General features: G+C 44.9%; 1 protein-coding gene across 2 annotated transcripts; it reads left to right on the top strand.

The window, feature by feature from the left end:
- Positions 1-294: 294 nt before the first annotated feature.
- LOC120031031 (nuclear envelope pore membrane protein POM 121-like) lies at positions 295-16,618 on the top strand. 2 transcript variants are annotated; one of them, XM_038976571.1, is made up of 13 exons: positions 295-886; positions 1,612-1,827; positions 2,046-2,207; positions 2,342-2,422; positions 2,630-2,795; positions 6,003-6,094; positions 6,208-6,287; positions 6,389-6,510; positions 6,607-6,706; positions 6,795-7,073; positions 7,227-8,717; positions 8,900-9,007; positions 13,062-16,618. In XM_038976571.1, exons 1-13 carry the CDS (start codon positions 318-320, stop codon positions 13,160-13,162), a joined length of 3,567 nt encoding a protein of 1,188 aa, XP_038832499.1. In that variant the 5' UTR covers positions 295-317; the 3' UTR covers positions 13,163-16,618. The 2 variants fall into 2 exon arrangements, with proteins under 2 accessions (XP_038832499.1, XP_038832489.1); XM_038976561.1 differs by having other exon boundaries at positions 7,224-8,717.
- The last annotated feature ends 57 nt before the right edge of the window (positions 16,619-16,675 follow it).

Below are 16,675 nucleotides of genomic sequence, written 5' to 3'. Positions count from 1 at the left end.
TTACTGAAGTAATTTACATCACTGGAATTTGCATAATGTTGTAGGTTCAGGACTGTGGCTCTCATCATAGACTTCATTGTTTCTCATATAGGAATAAGGAATCATGTTTTTTTTTTAAAGCCGGCTGGTGCGATACCCAAGTTAGAGCAATTACATTTATTTGATTCTTGGGTGTATTTTTTTCAATAAAATATTGTAAACAATAAAACATTAGTTTACGAATCTGCGCTCATCGGGGCTCGCGAATAAATTATATTGGCTATGTTGACGCGCGGCATCATGGGATATCAAAGTCCTCCCGGCGGCGCGGTGCCGCCATGTCTTCAAGAGAGAAGCGATTAATAGCGCTTATCTCTATCGTGTTCTGTGCTACCGCAATATTCTGTCTAGTTCTCTATTATATTCCAACATTGCTTTACATAGCTTTTATTCTTGGAGTTTGTTGCGTTGCATGTTATTATCACAGCGGAGAATCTCTTTACGTTAGTTTAGGCCCTCATCCACGCCGTGGTCTGAGAATTCCACCCGTGCTGCGACGCTGGTTGCCAGGGATTGCAAACGGAGTACCCACAGCGGGAAGAGTTAGGAGTCGCACTGTCAAGGATGATGTTCGGGAATCAGTAGTATTTACTGGCCAACGACGTTTCGAGAGCGCTATTTGTCGGAAAGACGCGGGTCACAGTGACTCATTTCTTCTCAGTCCTCGGGATATACTCATGGGAAGTTACATTGGGAAGGCAGAAAGTCCTCCCTCAGTTGGGAGGCCGCGAGCGGGTGCAAGTTCGGGTGCTAACCCCAACGCACGAGAACAGCTAACTTTACGCGAAAGATTGGCGCGACCCAACCAGGCTGTCAGTACTCCAAACAGACGTCTGTCATTCGGGGGGTGAGTACTTAAATAATATTTACTTAGCTAGCTAACATTAGTATAACATTTCGCTGACCAGCTAACGGTGGCTAGTTATCCTAACACATCAACGTTAGCTGGTTTGCCAATGCAACGTGCTAAATTCCGAACAAAATGTTTCGATTGCGGATCATGTTGCACACATGGTGCAGTTACACGATTTTAAACTTTAGGAAAGTTATCATCGTAGCTACTTATCAGTAAATATAAAAACATTTGTTTTGAAATGTATTGAGAAGACTTGCGGCTTCGCCCCAACGCGTCCTAGCATTCCCTCCAAGATTTGAAAATGTGGGAGTTACTATCGGGCTCCATTCTGTGCAAGGCAGGGAGTGTTCCTTCCCCCTCAATTCCTGATTGAGACCATACGGTACTTTGGACGCCTGAATGGCACGAGACTAGCGGTAACAATGTTGTTTTGAACATGCGTTAGCTAGCTACTAGAGTAATATTATTTTTTAAGTTGTAATGATCACTGCAGTTACTACTTTTAATGTCATTTCAAAACATTGATATGGTTATGAAAGTCGATATGTAAATAAATGGTTGGTCAGAGCTCCCTCTTGACAGGAAACGTACCCTATTTTGCTACTTTAAAGTCCTTGTTGTGTGGCATTTGAAATCAGCTTAGCAACGATCTATGCCAGACAGTTTATTGTATAGAATGCATTGACCTAAACCTGTGGCCACTCTGTTGTGTACAGGGAGCCCCTTGGCACTATGGGCAGGTTCACCATCACTCCCCAGCGCCACTACCCCCTCCAGCAGACGGGCACCTCCTCTGTGGGCATCCTGCCCCCGAACCAGTGGGACGGCTTCAGAAAGAAGAATATTCTCACCCCTCGCAACTCTCCGGCAGTCCACAGTCCAGTCACAGTGAAGATCGCTAGGCCAGATCACAACACCACTCGATCCCAGTTGTAAGTCATATTGTTCCTGTCTTGCCTCATTTGAATTCTTATAACAAACTTTTTGAAGATCTGTTAGTGATAATGCAAGCAGCTTTATCTTACACTACTGTCATCGTTCTGTGGCACATTATTTGAGTGTCTGTGTGAAGCTTGAAAACATCCTTAGCTGTTGGATGGCCACACTGACATTTGTTCTGTAATTGCTGCTGTTGTGTGTGTGTGTGCAGATTTGATCATTTGAACTCCCCGGGAGTCCTTGGCTCTCCAGGCCTGGGGGCCCCTGTAGACCCCTGCTCCAGGGAGACTGTTCTGAGCGTGCTCAAAGAGAGTCGCAAAAGAGTGGTGGAAGATGACAGGAGCTTCACTGCATGGCAAAAGAGCAAAAGGAGGTATGCGACTACCACAGGATTAAATGCTGTTGTATGGAATGTACCATTGTTCTTCTCACACTTTAGTGTCTCTCAGTCTTCAGGAGCCACACAATACCATGTCTACAACGTACACCTGCTCTTTGTTCACTTAGGCGCCATGACAGCAGTGGGAGTGCTCACTTGGCATTTGAGCCACTGCTGCCCAATGGAGCTCCATCACAGCTGGTGCTGAAGTGAGTAGGAGCAATGCCTGTACAAAAAGTTGTCCGTCTCAGTGATTCAAGTCCTGATACTAAATTTGAATACAAATGTGCTTTCATTCAGTGTCTTCTTAATGTTAGAGAGAGATATATATATATATATATAGATCTATCTCATACAAATACTGTATCCTCTCCAATCACTCCTGAAATCCTGTTTCCTCTCCTGTGTCGGCCCAGTTCTCTGAAGCGAGGGCTGAATGCTATGGTGGAGGAGTCAACAATGAAGAGGTCACGCACCTCCTCCATCAGCTCCATGAGCTGTGGGCTGACCCCCAGCGGCACCCTGGGCTCGGTCCGCAACTCCATCCGCAGCTCCCTCAGCTCCTCACAAGGCGTTTCTCCGGTACCTTTTATAATTGGGATGGGCAGTACACCTCTGATGGGATTCCTCTGTTTTGGATCAACAGCTATGAGTTCAGTTGAGCGCTCACCAGGGTTTCCATTAGCCATTAATTGCAGTTTTTAGGAATAAAATAAACAACAAGCTAATAAATAAAATTGTTTCCAGCCAAATTGACCTGGAGAAAAAAGTAATCCCGCTGCAAAATAATGCTTTTAATCATTGATCGACAATACCAGTCGATGGAAATACATTTGACAGTCATGCTTTTCGATATTTAGGTTAATATGCATCATTTAGTGGAATTGGCTTGTTTGCATTTTCATTACTCATGGTGAATGCTATTTATCACACTCACGACAAACAGTCAATTTTGAGCGGAGTATCACCTCAGACAGCACTAGAGCTGTTTCTCATATGGCTTCTTTAGCCATACCTCAAGACTCATATGGATGATTGATTTTTAAAAGCCGACTGGTTTAAAACCCAAGTTGGAGCAATTACTTTTCTGATTCTTTAATTTATTTTTTACAATTAACTATTGTAAACAGTAAAACATTTTTGCTCAATCTGTGCTCATAGGGGCTCGCAAATCAGTTATATTGGCTGTTTGGGTGGCAGGTAGCCTAGTGGTTAGAGCATTGGGCCAGTAACCGAAAGGTTGCTAGATCGACTCCCTGAGCTGACACGGTAAAAATCGGTCGTTCTGCCCCTGAAAAAGGCAGTTAACCCACTGGTCCTAGGCCATCATTGTAAATAAGAATTTGTTCTTAATTTTTAACTGACTTGCCTAGTTAAATAAAGGTGTAAAAGATATATATATATTTTTTTTTTTATTCGGCTACATCGGCATCCAAAATTACCGATTTCCGATTGTTATGAAAACTTGAAATCGGCCCTAATTAATCGACCATTCCGATTAATCGGTCAACCTCTAGTATAGAGTTGTGATAACAGGCAATGCAATAAACTCCAAGAATGAAAACTATATAAAAGGATGGAATATAATAGAGAACTAGACAAAGTATTGCGATAGCCCTCATCTTTCTCGTGTTATGTGCTATGAACCGCTTCGCTCTTGGAGACATGGTAGCACCGCCGGAGGACTCTGATATCCCATGATGGCTCACATCAATTATTATATATTTTTATTAATTGAACCTTTATTTAACTAGGCAAGTCAGTTAAGAACACATTATTATTTTCAATGACGGCCTAGGAACGGTGGGTTAACTGCCTTGTTCAGGGGCAGAACGACATATTTTTACCTTGTCAGCTCAGGGATTCAATCTTGCAACCTTACGGTTAACTAGTCCAACGCTCTAACCACCTGCCTCACGAGGAGCCCGCCTGTTACACGAATGCAGTAAGAAGCCAAGGTAAGTTGCTAGCTAGCATTAAACTTATCTTATAAAAAACAATCAATCATAATCACTAGTTATAACTACACATGGTTGATGATATTACTAGTTTATTTAGCGTGTCCTGCGTTGCATATAATCGATGCAGTGCGCATTCGCGAAAAAGGACTGTCGTTGCTCCAACGTGTACCTAACCATAAACATCAATGCCTTTCTTAAAATCAATACACAGAAGTATATATTTTTAAACCTGCATATTTAGCTAAAAGAAATCCAGGTTAGCAGGCAATATTAACCAGGTGAAATTGTGTCACTTCTCTTGCGTTCATTGCACGCAGAGTCAGGGTATATGCAACAGTTTGGGCCGCCTGGCTCATTGCGAACTAATTTGCCAGAATTTTACCTAATTAGGACATAACATTGAAGGTTGTGCAATGTAACAGGAATATTTAGACTGATGGATGCCACCCGTTAAATAAATACGGAACGGTTCCGTATTTCATTGAAAGAATAAATGTTTTATTTTCGAGATGATAATTTCCGGATTCAACCATATTAATGACCTAAGGCTCGTATTTCTGTGTGTTATAATTAAGTCTATGATTTGATAGAGCAGTCTGACTGAGCGACGGTGGGCACCAGCAGGCTCGTAAGCATTCATTCAAACAGCACTTTCGTGCGTTTTGCCAGCAGCTCTGCTGTTTATGAATTCAAGCCTATCAACTCCCGAGATTAGGCTGGTGTAACCGATGTGAAATGGCTAGCTAGTTAGCGGGGTGCGCGCTAATAGCGTTTCGAACGTCACTCGCTCTGAGACTTGGAGTAGTTGTTCCCCTTGCTCTGCATGGGTAACGCTGCTTCGAGGGTGGCTGTTGTCGATGTGTTCTTGGTTCGAGCCCAGGTAGCGGCGAGGAGAGGGATGGAAGCTATACTGTTACACTGGCAATACTAAAGTGCCTATAAGAACATCCAATAGTCAAAGGTATATGAAATACAAATCGTATAGTGAGAAATAGTCCTATAATTCCTATAACTACAACCTAAAACTTCTTACCTGGGAATATTGAAGACTCATGTTAAAAGGAACCACCAGCTTTCATATGTTCTCATGTTCTGAGCAAGTAACTTAAACGTTAGCTTTCTTACATGGCACATATTGCACTTTTACTTTCTTCTCCAACACTTTGGTTTTGCATTATTTAAACCAAATTGAACATGTTTCATTATTTATTTGAGGCTAAATTGATTTTATTGATGTATTATATTAAGGTAAAATAAGTGTTCATTCAGTATTGTTGTAATTGTCATTATTACAAATAAACAAAAAACAATCAGCCGATTAATTTCTTTCGTTATCCAGGAGTCAAAGGCACAATCCTACGGTAGTCATATTAACAACCCATCATAGTTGTTGTATCTTTAGAGTCCCCCTCTTTCTAAGTTTCTAACAGAGATTTTCATCTCTATCACATATGGAACCGCTTGCATCAGGTGCACTGTTTAGAATGGTGTTTTCCTGCAAATTGCATTTTGGGAAGTGTTTGAAAAGGATGTTTTATTGGCTGCTTCATTACAGGAGTTGCATGTTCTGTTAAGATTAATTACCATAATGTAAATGTGATTTCTGTCATTCTGAACACTGGGTGGACACCCTAATGGGTTACGCACCCAATGAATATGGATCTGGTATATTTCTCAAATGGCTGGTAAATTTTTATCTTCCCTGTCACGTTGTCCACTGCCACAATTTCCTAATGGAAACCCTGGAGCTGACCTACACTGAGCTGTATTTTGTCAGAAAACCGGGGTGAGTGCTAACCTAAACCTAATTATCACGTTTGTTTTAAAGTGGAAAAAAGCCTCCACCCGCAGTCTGTCCCCGCTCTCCAGCCCTGGGTCGTCCCGGTCCCAGACCCCAGAGAGAGCCTCTAAAAAGCCCAGGTATTCACCCTCTCCTCCTTCTAGACAACATTTCTAGGTTCACACTGTGTCCTGTGATGAAATGAGAGCTGTCATGGCCGCTAGCAGTTTGTGACCGTTTTTTTCTGTGTCAGGGAAGAGGACGCTCGCTCACCCAGCTCCGTGTCCTTGGCGAGGTCTGACAAGACATTGACAGACCCAGCACCAACCACTGGTTAGAACATGTTTATGATGCGTATTCCACTATTCCGATCAGGTTCAGAGCTTTAGTCACGTCCCAAAAGAGACACACATTAAGTCAATGTCCTGTTACAGGGAAGCTGTCTCCAGCCCCTGAAGTCCCTGTGGCTTCAGCCTCGTCAGACTCTGCCGGTAGTGGGAAACGGAAACGTAAGATTCCGCTGGTGTCCAGCCGTAGAGGAGACCAAATCTCTTTGGTGAGAAATACTGCATAATATAACATGTCCTCAAATGGGACATGTAGCTAATCATCTGACAGACAGGGAGTATTAACATTGATGTTGTCTCTGCAGCCTCCACCTCCTGAGTTGGGCTACACCATCACGGTGAAAGACCTGGATCAGGAGAAGAAAGCCGCTCTCAGCCAGATCAACACAGTCCTCAAAGAGCCTGGTGAGTATTGCCAATTCCCAACTTTTCTAAACCAGTGTCCCAAAAAAACGAATAAGATATTGATTTTGGGCCATTTCTTTTGTTCCAGAGCCAGAGAAGCCTGCTCCAGTAGTGACCACATCTTCTAAGCCTCCCGTGTCAGACAACCCCACACCCACCCTGCTGGCTAGCCATCTTACCGTATCAATGCCTGCTAGTGTGGCGGCTCCTATCCCTGTCATCAACCTGGACCCCGTCCCCTCAAGCACCGTCAACACGGCCCCAGCCTACCCCGTCACCAACACCCCTGCAGCCAACCCCCTCCTGGAGTCTCTGAAAATGATGAGGAACAACCCCCTCACCAGTGCTGCTGCTGACAATACTACAGGTCTGTTAATCACATATCAATCATTTAAAGTTGTGAGCCACTTTTGTTTGGTAGTTGCCGTTGAATGATTGTTTGTTTATATGAGTTGTTACTCAAAAGCCTATTTTTCTCTTGTTTTCCCTCCCGCTCCGGCTGTCTCCTTGGTGACAGCAGTGACGACCCATGTACCACTGGTGCCTGCAGAGCAGAAGTCAAAGACCAGCTTGACTGCTCCTCAGCTCACACTACCCTCCCAGCCTGCACTACCCTCCCTCTCCCAGCCTGCACTACCCTCCCTCTCCCAGCCTGCACTACCCTCCCTCTCCCAGCCTGCACTACCCTCCCTCTCCCAGCCTGCACTACCCTCCCTCTCCCAGCCTGCACTACCCTCCCTCTCCCAGCCTGCCAGCACCATGCCCTCTGCCTTCACCCAGGCACTGAGCCAAGTCACCAAGGCCCCCAGCAGTGTCCCCATCCTGGGTGGAGCGAGCCTGTTTGGAATGGTCAATCCACTGACTGCCCTGTCCTCCTCACCGGCCCCCACTACTACCACAACCGCCACCACAGAAACAACCAGTAGTAATAATCCCCTCCTGTCCTCTGGGTTCAAGCCCATCTTCGGGGCCACGGCCTCAGCCCCAGAGGGCACACCTGCTCTTCCCACCTTTAAACCCATATTTGGAAGTGCCACAGCCACCAGTGCTTTTGGACAGCCAGCCTCCACCTCAGCCCCCTCCAATGCCAGTGCATCTGCCACAGTGTTCAGCAGGCTAACCAACAGCAGTACAGTGGCCCCAGCCGCCTCCCTGTTCACCGGGCTGTCTAATAGCACCGCCCCCTCCACCAACCCAGCCACCCCGCCATCTGTCAAGTGTCTGTTTGGAAACTGGAGTGCGCTGCCTGCAACGACTGCTGCCACAACCACTGCCACAGGAAGTACCTTCCAGTTCGGCACTGCCTCCACCACAGCTCCTGGACCCACCCTCAGCTCCACCGCAGCCGCCACCACTAGCAACAGCGGCTTTTCGTTTGGTGCGATGACCACCACCTCTGCCGACACTCAACTCGCACCCTCAGCCACCGCCCAGGGGGGATTCACCTTTGGCCAGCCTGTAGCCACCCAGAACTCTACCACCGCATCCTTCTGTGGCTTTGGCATGCCCACTGCAGCCACTGCTACTGCTTCTGCACCTGCAAACCAGTCCACTTTCACGTTTGGGAAGTCGTCGTTCGAAGCTCCGGCGGCATCGGCGTTCCCCAGTGCGATTCAGGCCCCGGCTGCTACTGCGGCAGCTAATCCTTTCACGTTTGGTTCATCTGCCACTGGGGCCACCCCTGCCCCTTTTGCTTTTGGCGCGGCTGCCACTACGGCGGCCTCTACCTTTGGGACCACCACTAAGCTGGCATTTGGAGCCAACTCCACAGGTTTTGCATTTGGCAACACCACGGGCACCACAGCAGCCCCTGCCTTTGGCTCTGCCACCCAGACTGTCGGCATACTCCCAGCCTCCGCCCCAACTTTCTCGTTTGGTGGTGTGTCCACACAGCAGGCCCCTGCTACCCCTGCCCAGCCAGCCACCGGAGGTTTCAACTTCGGCGCAGCCATTTCAGGCACTCAGTTTGGAACCTCTAACCCCACAACACAGACACCAGGCTTCAACTTTGGTTAGTAGATCTAGTATAATATAAGACCCACTCTTTTACTGATTATGATTTCAGGAATTCACAAATTTTGATAAATTCTGCATTTGGTGGCAGAAGTAGTACTTTACATTTTTGGCCAGTTCAAACAAGTTTGTCTTTTATTTTAGTCCCTAGTTGTTCATTTATTGCTGTCACATGTACAGGGACGTCTACCCCTGCTTTTGGCCAGAGCACAGCTGCAGGTCCTGTCCCCTTTGGAAGCCCAGGAACTCCAGTTCAAGGATTCAGTGCTATGGGATCCTCATCATTCGGTAAGAAAATAACTGGAGCTTGTTTCTGATTCTCACGCATTATGCCTCAAGTGTGTAGCAAAAAGCGTCTTGGAATTTGAGGTTACGGTAATTGGCCAGGCCAGTGTACACTGTCACCAGCATGACTATTCCGGGGGCGGGCGTTATTATTATTATTATTATTATTGAGGTTATTACTTATAAATATTCATCAACAAATGAAGAATTCCCTGGTTGGAGAGGATCTGTCATATTGACACAACATTAATGGAGTCAAATAAAGATGTATGCCGACCGTGGCCGTGTCTGTTGGCTTTTCTGCATATCATTTTGTTTAAATACAGATCCTGGTTTCTCCCAGTTTTCCCGAACTATTCGCAAAAGTCACAACCCTGCTGCTGCGGTCATCCGATGGCATTGACATATTCTTCAGAGGATGCTGTAATGAGAGAAATAATGTGGTCTAAGCTACTGAAAACAGTCCTTTTTACTAGATTACATCATGACAGGAGTGTTTGAATCTTATTAAAGAGATGGAATCCAGGCAGGCTACTTTAGGAAGCTTTTTGAGTGGACATGCACTGCGTGGCCAAAAGTATGTGGATTAAAATCATGGGCATTAACATGGAGTTGGTCCCCCCCTTTGCTGCTATAACAGCCTCCACTCTTCTGTGACAGCTTTGCACTAGTTGTGGGAACATTGCTGTGGAGACTTGCTTCCATTCAGTCACAAGCATTAGTGAGGTCGGGCACTGATGTTGGGCGATTAGGCCTGGCTCGCAGAAGGCGTTCCCAATTCATCTAAGTTGCTCCATGGGGTTGGGGTCGGGGCTCTGTGCAGGCCAGTCAAGTTCTTCCACACCGATCTCGACAAACCATTTCTGTATGGACCCCGCTTTGTGCACGGGGGGATTGTCATGCTGAAACAGGAAGGGCCTTCCACAAAGCACAGAATTGTCTAGAATGTAATTGTATGCTGTAGCGTTAAGATTTCCCTTCACTGGAAGTAAGGGGCCTAGCCCGAACCATGAAAAACGGACCAAGACCACTATTCCTCCACCACCAAACTTTACAGTTGACACCATGCATTGTGGCAGGTAGCGTTCTCCTGGCATCCGCCAAATCCAGATTCGTCTGCCAGATGAAGTGTGATTCATCACTCCAGAGAACGTGTTTCCAGAGTCCAATGGCGGCGAGCTTTACACCACTCCAGCCCATGCTTGGCATTGCGCATGGTGATCTCAGGCTTGTGTTCGACTGCTTGGCCATGGAAACCCATTTCATGAAGCTCCTGACAGTTATTGTGATGCCGTTGCTTCCAGAGTCCGTTTGGAACTCAGTAGTGAGTGTTGCAACCGAGGACAGAATTTTTACATGCTCCAGTACTCGGCGGTTCTGTTCTGTGAGCTTGTGTGACCTACCACTTTGCTCTTAGATGTTATCCCTTCACAATGGCAGCACTTACAGTTGACCAGGGCAGAAATTTGACGAACTGACTTGTTGGAAAGGTGGCATCCTGTGACGGTGTCACCTTGAAAGTCACCGAGCTCTTCAGTAAAGCCAATCTACTGCCAATGTTTGTCTATGGAGATTACATGGCTGTGTGCTCATTTTTTTAAACATCTATCAGCAACGGGTGTGGCTGAAATAGAGAAATCAACTAATTTGAAGGGGTGTCCACATACTTTTGTATATGTGTGGAGATGTAAATACACATCACTCTCAGCAAAAAAAGAAACGTCCTGTCACTGTCAACTGCGTTTATTTTCAACAACTGAGACATAAACTGAACAAGTTCCACAGACATGTGACTAACAAAAATGGAATAATGTGTCCCTGAACAAAGCGGGTGTAAAAATCAAAAGTAACAGTCAGTATCTGGTGTGGCACCAGCTGCATTAAGTACGGCAGTGCATCTCTTCATGGACTGCACCAGATTTGCCAGTTCTTGCTGTGAGATGTTACCCCACTCTTCTCTTCCACCAAGGCACCTGCAAGTTCCCGGACATTTCTGGGGGGAATGGCCCTAGCCCTCACCCGCCGATCCAACAGGTCCCAGACTTGCTCAATGGGATTGAGATCCGGGCTCTTCGTTGGCCATGGCAGAACACTGACATTCCTGTCTTGCAGGAAATCGCGCACAGAACGAGCAGTATGGCTGGTGGCATTGTCATGCTGGAGGGTCATGTCAGGATGAGCCTGCAGGAAGGGTACCACATGAGGGAGGAGGATGTCTTCCCTGTAACACAGAGCATTGAGATTTGCCTGCAGTGACAACAAGCTCAGTCCGATGATGCTGTGACACACCGCCCCAGACCATGATGGACCCTCCACCTCCAAATCGATCCCGCTCCAGAGTACAGGCCTCGGTGTAACGCTCATTCCTTCGACAATAAATGCGAATCCAACCATCACCCCTGGTGAGACAAAACCGCGACTCGTCCGTGAAGAGCACTTTTTGCCAGTCCTGTCTGGTCCAGCGACGGTGGGTTTGTGCCCATAGGCGACGTTGTTGCAGGTGTTGTGTCGTGAGGACCTGCCTTACAACAGGCCTACAAGCCCGCAGTCCAGCCTCTGTCCGCAATAGGCTGAGAGTCTAACTCGGGCAGTTGTTGCCATCCTGTACCTGTCCCGCAGGTGTGACATACCGATCCTGTGCAGGTGTTGTTACACGGTCTGCCACTGCGAGGATGATCAGCTGTCCGTCCGGTCTCCCTGTAGCGCTGGCGTAGGCGTCTCTTAGTACGGACATTGCAATTTATTGCTCTGGCCTCATCTACAGTCCTCATGCCTGCTTGAAGCATGCCTAAGGTATGTTCACGCAGATGAGCAGGGACCCTGGGTATCTTTCTTTTGGTGTTTTTCAGAGTCAGTAGAAAGGCGTCTTTAGTGTCCTAAGTTTTCATAACTGTGGTCTTAATTGCCTACCGTTTGTAAGCTGTTAGTGTCTTAACGACTGTTCCACAGGTGCATGTTCATGAATTGTTTATGGTTCATTTAACAAGCATGGGAAACTGTGTTTAACCCCTTTACAATGAAGGTCTGTGAAGTTATTTGGATTTTTACAAATTATCTTTAAAAGACCGGGTCCTGAAAAGGGGACATTTCTCTTTTTGTGTACACACACACACACACGTGTATAGGCCTATAGAGAATCAGCGAACAGACACGCACGCATCTGTCAGTCAAAGCCACTAGCGTGTGTCAGACATCCAAAAATATTTATCCTTTCCTTAAAAAGTAAATAAAAAAAACCTAGGCCTACCTTAGGCTTTCCGAAAGTAGGCTATAAGATAATTTATTGACAAGGAAAGTATAATGGGGACAGAAATGTATGTAACGAAATGACAGGGATTAATGATAAATTGCCTGTTTTACAAACGGTAGGCTATCACTTGGGTATTCACAAAAGTGCATTGCTGGCCGACACACTAAAGCCTAGGCTACTATTCTACTTTGCGTGGATTGGAGGGCGGCAATTTTTTTGGTGTCGCCTAGGTTGGCATAGCGGCCAGGCCTGATCAGTCTATACATTTTAAGAAAAGATTCCGTATCAGATTATATCATGCCAGGTTGGAGAGGATTGGAGCATTATCCATTTGACACATTAGCGCATTATAGGCTTCATTGACGGTTGAATAATTAATGAATAGTCACACATCCAACCTTCCAAAAAAACTATTTACTAGCAAGCAATGAAAACATGCATTGTATAAAAGAAAGTCTACATGTCAACATTTTTTGTAGTGAAGTGCCACAGCTCGTAGCGTTCTCGGGCCCCGATCGTCTAGCGGATTAGCTGCTCCAGCATCAAAGGAAAGAGGCGGAGACGTAGAAAGTTTAATAGATAGTGTAACCTCCCACTATTAGGTACAGTTCATCTACATGAAAATATAGTTCAGAATTTGAATTTTGACGGTTATTTTATTTTCATGGTCTTCCATAAGTTGCAGTAATTAAATTACCATCACATCTGTATTTCTTTTTGACTTTGAGAAGCTGTGGTGGTTCTAGTCAACAGCCAGGTGCATTTTTGTATTGACACACTAACTCCTCTCTTGTTCTTTGTGACCAGGCTCTCCATCAGCTCCTTCGTTCTCCATTGGCGCTGGCTCCAAAACATCAGGGGCGCGCCAGAGACTACAGGCCCGACGGCAGCACCCCAGGAAGAAGTAGCCCAGCCAGGTGTGGTAGCATCTGGCATAGCCCGGATGCCCTTACCCATTCAGCACTGCCATGACATCGTCCAGAGGAGCTGAACTGATACTTCTATGGCTAACACATTGTAACCCCAGTCAGACCAACAGCCCTCTCTAGCCTTCTGTTCCCCTGGCCGGGCTGGCCCCCTTTGTGGTACAGGGTTAGCAGAGGAGCACACACACCTACTAGGATGTCTACCGCTCTACTGATTGTGTAGCCACTCTCACAGTGAGGAAAAGAAAGGGGGATATGAGGCAAAACGATAGTGGGTTTATACTTGAAAGAGAAAAGACTATTGAAATCCTTTAGACTTTGAGGGAAGCATATCCAATTAAAACAACTTTCTGTCCCGGCTTTTGGATTTCCCCTACTACGCCCGTTTAATGACACGTTTTTGACAGTCGAATCGAGACTCGTGCTTACACACTTGTTTTTGTATGAAATTCTAAGCAGGGCTGTTTTAACGGCTATACAAGGGCTGAATGTGTTTTTCTGACATATGCCCACGGTCAAAATGGGGCTCACATACAGTATAATCTGTGGATTTATCCAGCTGTACATTGTAACCATACTATATAGGAGATGTTGACAGTTTTGAGATAATGAATTTATTTTACATTTTAAAGACATTTTTAATTTGGGTTAATGAAGACTGGTATGTGGCATCTCTGCACTAGTTAGGCCTTAGCTGTTTTAAATGAGTGCTTAGTGTATTGGTCCCAGATATGCCCTTTTATTATTGTACAGTATCACAGACACTGGGAAGCATTCCTGCAATGTAAATTTGATACTTGTTTGATCCTGAATGCCAGAATAAGGTAAACAATAAAATCCTGAATCAGACTGCCATCATGGGATCAGTTAAACATAACACATGTATACATTATGTGGAGTCCCAGGGTAGTAGTCATTAATGGGTCAATATTGTGTTGGTGTAAATAGGTTACCCTGGACTTGTGGAGAAAACCAAAGCCAATACTTAAGGTTTGACCTTCAAAATAATCTCTTCTACCACTTAGACCTTTTCATGGGTCCTTTTTGTACTAGACTATCTCTCCTTTTCCCCCACTACTCCTGCTCTCACCATAGTGAAGATGGGAGGTGGGGGCATTCAAAACAGATCTGGGGACTGGTTGAGAATCTTAACAAATCCTTCCTTTTTTCCTTGAAGTAACTTCTCCTGAGGATTGTATTACATTGGCTGGGTAAAAGCCAGCTACTGTACTGTCCACCTAACCTAGGTATTACTACAAGGAAATAAGGATGCATTTTAACCGTGGTCATTAAGAGCAGGTGTGTGTTATGGGAGCGATGAGTAATGTGGTCCTTGAGAGCCATAGGGGATGGAGTCTTCCCCAGCACTGAACACAGATTCAACTAGTCACAGTCTTGATTGATGATGACCCTGCTTGATCAGTGAAAGCCAGTGTTGTAAGTGTTCCTCACAATGACATGGCACAGAACAATTTCTATCTTGAATGCCAGCCTCCACCTTCATCTGACTGGCAATGATAGAAACTACAAACACCTGGGCACTGTACCACAAGACCCCTGCATCTGTATACTATCAAGACCAAGATGAGTGCATTTATAAGATAATTGAATTTGGAGTTTACATGCTCCCCTCTTAAGCGTTGCAGATAGACATACTTTACGTGCGCCTTCAGCCGTCAAACCGCTTTCCCCTCCCCTGTATGATTCCCCTCAAGTCTTTTCTGGTGTTTTTAGCTTGTTACTATCTTTGCCTCGGTGAGTCTGGCTTGGAGGAAGTAATGTGGTGAATGGCGGCATATTGCTAGTGCCGGACGTGGTTTTACCCGCATGCTCAATGGGTGAGGTTCTGAGTTTTGTTGGGACTTTTTAACAATTTATTGATGAATGTGTTTGAGTGTGTCAATACAACTGGATTCACAAATGTGCACAGCAGGAGAGGTGTTATTTTCATTAATGCTGGATCAAAACTCAGGACTAAAGGAACTGGAGGGGAATTGTCTTTCAAGTCAAACCTAACTCTTTGTGCGCTAAACATGACTAACCATGTAGGTTACAAAAATTACCTCGGGTGTTGAATCGGTTCGCCCCTCTTGAGACAGAACTAGGATTTTGAATACTAATTTTTAATCGGAACCTCTCCTGGTCGAGCCAATTAGGCTAGTTATTGTGAGAGGTGTATGAATGTGTGTGGGGGGCATGATTTGGCTAAATAGTGTCAATGTACACAAACTTTATTTTTGTATTAAGGCAGGTTGCCTTTTAGAATTCCTTCAAGCTTGGCTCACTGAGACAATTGGTCTAGTTTATAGAATTTTTCTAGTTCGTTAAGGTTTCCTCAACCGTAATGAAATTGTGGAATAAAAGCGTCTAAAAGTTTCCCTTTGTAAGAGCTCCACTTTTTTATAGGAGAGCATACTGGGTCTGCTACTGTATGGGTACTGTAAATGAATGCTGTCTGTCTGATCATTGTGTACAGTATAAGCCTGACAAATGTGAATTGTGTTGCTTTAGACTTGAATGAGACTTGTGGCTTTGTGTGTTACTGTGTGAGGTGTGTGTGTATAGAAAGACTGACTTGAATGTGAGTTTATTTTTGCTGGGACTAAAGTACCCTGTTCATTCTTTTAAATTATATTTTAATTATGCATCATTCCACGATGTAGCTATGTATGATACCCATGTTATACTTAAATCCCTTTTAAAACAATTGATAGTACCCCACCTCAGTTATCTGGAAGTGAAGTGAGATCAATGAAGTCTGCCCTGTGGTCATTTTTGACTGACAGCTTTTGAAACAAGGCTGTTTTTGTTTTGCTCAGTTTACCAGGCTTGTTTTTACATCTTGTGATATCTGCTTATGACAGATCGGTGGACAATGTGCTGAAGGTCAACTCAAACCATATTGAATGGCCTGGCCACCTTGTTTGTTCCCATAGACAGGACTTTATAATTGTCTTATCTTGTTGGTCCAGATCTTGCGTATGCACAATACATTGAATGTAGTATATTTAACCACACTGTCACATTTTTGGGTTCATAATCCATTGACACTTTTGTGCTTTACCCGTTTGTAAATCGAACAGTCATTTACCCTTGTGCAGAGCTGTGTAAATAAGTAATGTTTAACATTTGGACTTATGGCTGTACTTACCTGTGGATTTAATCAAGGACCAAGGCTTTACCATGTGTTTTTATTTTGTTGAAGCTTCAAATGACATGAAATGTTGACTTTTTAAAACATGCAAAGTGTTCGAGCTGGACGTCTTAAATTGAGTGTTTGAGAGGTATATTACTGTGAATGGGAACGCAAACATCTGCTCACAATGGGCAATTCGAGAGGAGAGTGAATGTGCAGACATGGGCAGTGTATTATAACATTCTCCCCTCTGCTCATGTCTTAAATGTACTGGTTTTAAATAAAATGTGATAAAGATATCATAGTGACTGGTCTGTCTGAACATGTCTATACATTTGAACCGATCAAAAAAAAGATTG

This window comes from Salvelinus namaycush, chromosome 3 (assembly GCF_016432855.1).
Source record: "Salvelinus namaycush isolate Seneca chromosome 3, SaNama_1.0, whole genome shotgun sequence".
NCBI lineage: Eukaryota > Metazoa > Chordata > Actinopteri > Salmoniformes > Salmonidae > Salvelinus > Salvelinus namaycush.
This window is presented reverse-complemented; position numbering and strand designations above follow the sequence as displayed.

Excerpts from the sequence above, each read along its gene's own strand:
- LOC120031031 (XM_038976561.1), top strand. The coding sequence starts at position 318 with ATGTCTTCAAGAGAGAAGCGATTAATAGCGCTTATCTCTATCGTGTTC. Across the intron at positions 1,828-2,045 it reads AACACCACTCGATCCCAGTT|ATTTGATCATTTGAACTCCC; the intron begins GTAAGTCATATT and ends GTGTGTGTGCAG. Across the intron at positions 6,095-6,207 it reads AGAGCCTCTAAAAAGCCCAG|GGAAGAGGACGCTCGCTCAC; the intron begins GTATTCACCCTC and ends TTTCTGTGTCAG.